We start from the raw sequence: 2944 nt of genomic DNA, 5'->3' as shown, positions 1-2944 counted from the left end.
GGGGACATTGGGGAGAGCAGGGGGACACTGGGGGAATTTGGGACATTGTCCCCATGTCCCCAGTGCCACGGATGACTTCAACCACGGCGTGGTGCTGAGCGCGCGGCCCCTCGGGGACAACGAGTGTCCCTGTGTGCCCAGTGTCCCCATGGTGACACTGCTGTCCCCAATGTCCCCAGTGCCACGGATGACTTCAACCACGGCGTGGTGCTGAGCGCGCGGCCCCTCGGGGACAACGAGCTGTTCCAGGTGCGCCTGGACAAGATGGTGGACAAGTGGGCGGGGTCCATCGAGATCGGCGTCACCACCCCCAGCCCCGCCTACCTGCAGCTGCCGTCCACCATGACCAACCTGCGCTCAGGTGTGTCACCTGGGTCACCTGGGTCACCTCAGTGTCACCTCAGTGTCATCCCAGTGTCCCCATCCCAACCCCGCCTACCTGCAGCTGCCGTCCACCATGACCAACCTGCGCTCAGGTGTGTCACCTGGGTCATCTCAGGGTCACCTCAGTGCCACCTGTGTCACATTTGTCACCTCAGTGCCACCATCCCAACCCTGCAGTGTTCCCATTGTTCCCAATCCCCCACAATGTCCCCAATGTCCCTGATGTCCCCAGTGTCCCCAATGTCCCTGATGTCCCCAAAATCCCCCAATGTCCCCGATGTCCCCAGTGTGTGGGGTAATGGGGACACTGGGGGGACTGGGGACACTGGGGACAGGACCTGTACAGGCAGGGGTCACAGGCCACCATCATGGACGAGGGAGGTGGGTGACACTGGGGACACTGGGGGGATTGGGGACATTGGGGACATTGGGGACACTGGGGACGTTGGGGACAGGACCTGTATGGGCAGGCAGCACAGGCCACTATTGTGGACGAGGGAGGTGGGTGACACCTCTGGGGACACCGGGGGGATTGGGGACACTGGGGACATTGGGGATGTTGGGAGCATTGGGGTCACTGGAGACTTTGGGGACACTGGAGACATCGGGGTTCTTGGGGACACTGGGGACATCGGGGACACTGGGGGCATTGGAGACAACGTTGAGGGGATTGGGGACGTTGGGGACATCAGGGACATTGGGAGTTTTGGATTATTTGGGACATTGGGGACACTGGGATTATTTGGGTCATTGTTGGGGGACACTGGGGACATTGGGGATGTTGGGAGCATTGGGGCCACTGGAGACTTTGGGGACATTGGGGACACTGGGATTATTTGGGTCATTATTGGGGGACGCTGGGGACATTGGGGATGTTGGGAGCATTGGGGCCACTGGAGACTTTGGGGACATTGGGGACATCGGGGGAGTTTGGTGTTTTGGGCTACGAAAGATTCTGAAGGACATTGGGGACACTGGGGACATGGAGAACATTGGGGACACTGGGGACACCGGGGGACACCGGGGCCATCCCCGAGCCCGCTGGCCGTGTCCCCAGAGGTGTCCTCGCTGGCTGGGGACGGCTCGGAGGGTGACAGCGGCGGTGGCAGCCCCGAGGGCGCGTCCCCGGGCGCGTCCCCGAGCGACCTGCGCTTCCACCGGCTGCACGGCGCCAACGCCGTCATCACCAACGGCGGCCGCACGGCGCTGCGCCAGAACTGCCGCTCCGAGTTCAACGACGCCATCGTCATCTCCAACCGGTGAGCGGGCCAGAATATCCCAAAATTCCCAAAAAAATCCCCAAAAAAATCCCCAAAAAAATCCACCCAGAAACAGTGAAATCCCAAAAAACCCTGTGAAAATCCCAAACCCAACCCCAAACCCTGCCAGAGCGGCCGCTCCGAGTTCAATGACGCCATCGGCATCTCCAGCCGGTGAGGGCGCCGGAATATCCCGGAATTCCCGAAAATCCCAAAAAAATCCCCAAAAAAATCCACCCAGAAACAGTGAAATCACAAAAAAACCCCATTAGAATCCCAAAAACCTGCCCCAACCCCAAACCCTGCCAGAGCGGCCGCTCCGAGTTCAGCGACGCCATCGGCATCTCCAACCGGTGAGGGGGCCGGAATATCCCAGAATTCTCAAAAAAAAACCCAAAAAAATCCACCCGGGAATCCCGAAATTCTGAAATCCCAAAAAAACCCCGTGAAAATCCCCCCAGTCCAACCCCAAACCAAACCATTTCTCAGTTTTGGGGTGTCCCATTTTTGGGGTGATTTCCCCCTTTTTGGGGTCATTTCTCCAGTTTTTGGGGTAATTGTCCCATGTTTGGCGTGTCCCACTTTTGGGGTGATTTCCTGTTTTTGGGGTGTCCCAGCTCTGGTTTTGGGGATGATTTCCCCATTTTTGTGGTGATTTCCCATGTTTGGGGTGTCCCATTTTAGGAGTGATTTCCCGTGTTTGGGGTGATTTCCCAGTTTTTGAGGTGTCCCGTTTTTGGGGTGATTGTCCCGTTTTTGGGGTGATTTCCCAGTTTTTGAGGTGTCCCGTTTTTGGGGTGATTGTCCCGTTTTTGGGGTGATTTCCCCGATTTTGGGGCGCAGGGCCCTGCGGGACGGGGAGCTGTTCGAGATCGTCATCCAGAAGATGGTGGATCGATGGTCGGGCTCCATCGAGGCCGGTGAGGGGACACGGGGACAGCTGGGGACAGCTGGGACACTGGGGACATCGGGGACACTGGGGACAGCTGGGGACATTGGGGACAGCTGGGGACATTGGGGACACTGGGGGGACTGATGGTCGGGCTCCATCGAGGCCGGTGAGGGGACACGGGGACAGCTGGGGACAGCTGGGACACTGGGGACATCGGGGACACTGGGGACAGCTGGGGACATTGGGGACAGCTGGGGACATTGGGGACACTGGGGGGACTGTCCATCGAGGCCGGTGAGGGGACACGGGGACAGCTAGGGACAGCTGGGGCACTGGGGACATCGGGGACACTGGGGACAGCTGGGGACATTGGGGACAGCTGGGGACATTGGGGACACTGGGGGGACTG

General features: G+C 59.4%; 1 protein-coding gene across 1 annotated transcript in view; it reads left to right on the top strand.

Moving 5' to 3' along the window:
• Window positions 1-179: 179 nt before the first annotated feature.
• NEURL4 (neuralized E3 ubiquitin protein ligase 4) overlaps window positions 180-2944 on the top strand; it is a gene marked incomplete at its 5' end in the record, with an annotated part of 5308 nt that continues 2543 nt past the window's right edge. Inside the window, 5 exons of the mRNA XM_041486008.1 lie at window positions 180-361; window positions 672-679; window positions 855-885; window positions 1442-1643; window positions 2487-2563. Of these exons, the coding sequence (XP_041341942.1) occupies window positions 180-361; window positions 672-679; window positions 855-885; window positions 1442-1643; window positions 2487-2563 (500 nt within the window). The remainder of the gene's footprint in view (window positions 362-671; window positions 680-854; window positions 886-1441; window positions 1644-2486; window positions 2564-2944) is intronic.

The sequence above is a fragment of the Pyrgilauda ruficollis genome, unplaced genomic scaffold (assembly GCF_017590135.1).
Source record: "Pyrgilauda ruficollis isolate IOZ18807 unplaced genomic scaffold, ASM1759013v1 scaffold1199, whole genome shotgun sequence".
In the NCBI taxonomy this organism is placed as follows: domain Eukaryota; kingdom Metazoa; phylum Chordata; class Aves; order Passeriformes; family Passeridae; genus Pyrgilauda; species Pyrgilauda ruficollis.
This window is presented reverse-complemented; position numbering and strand designations above follow the sequence as displayed.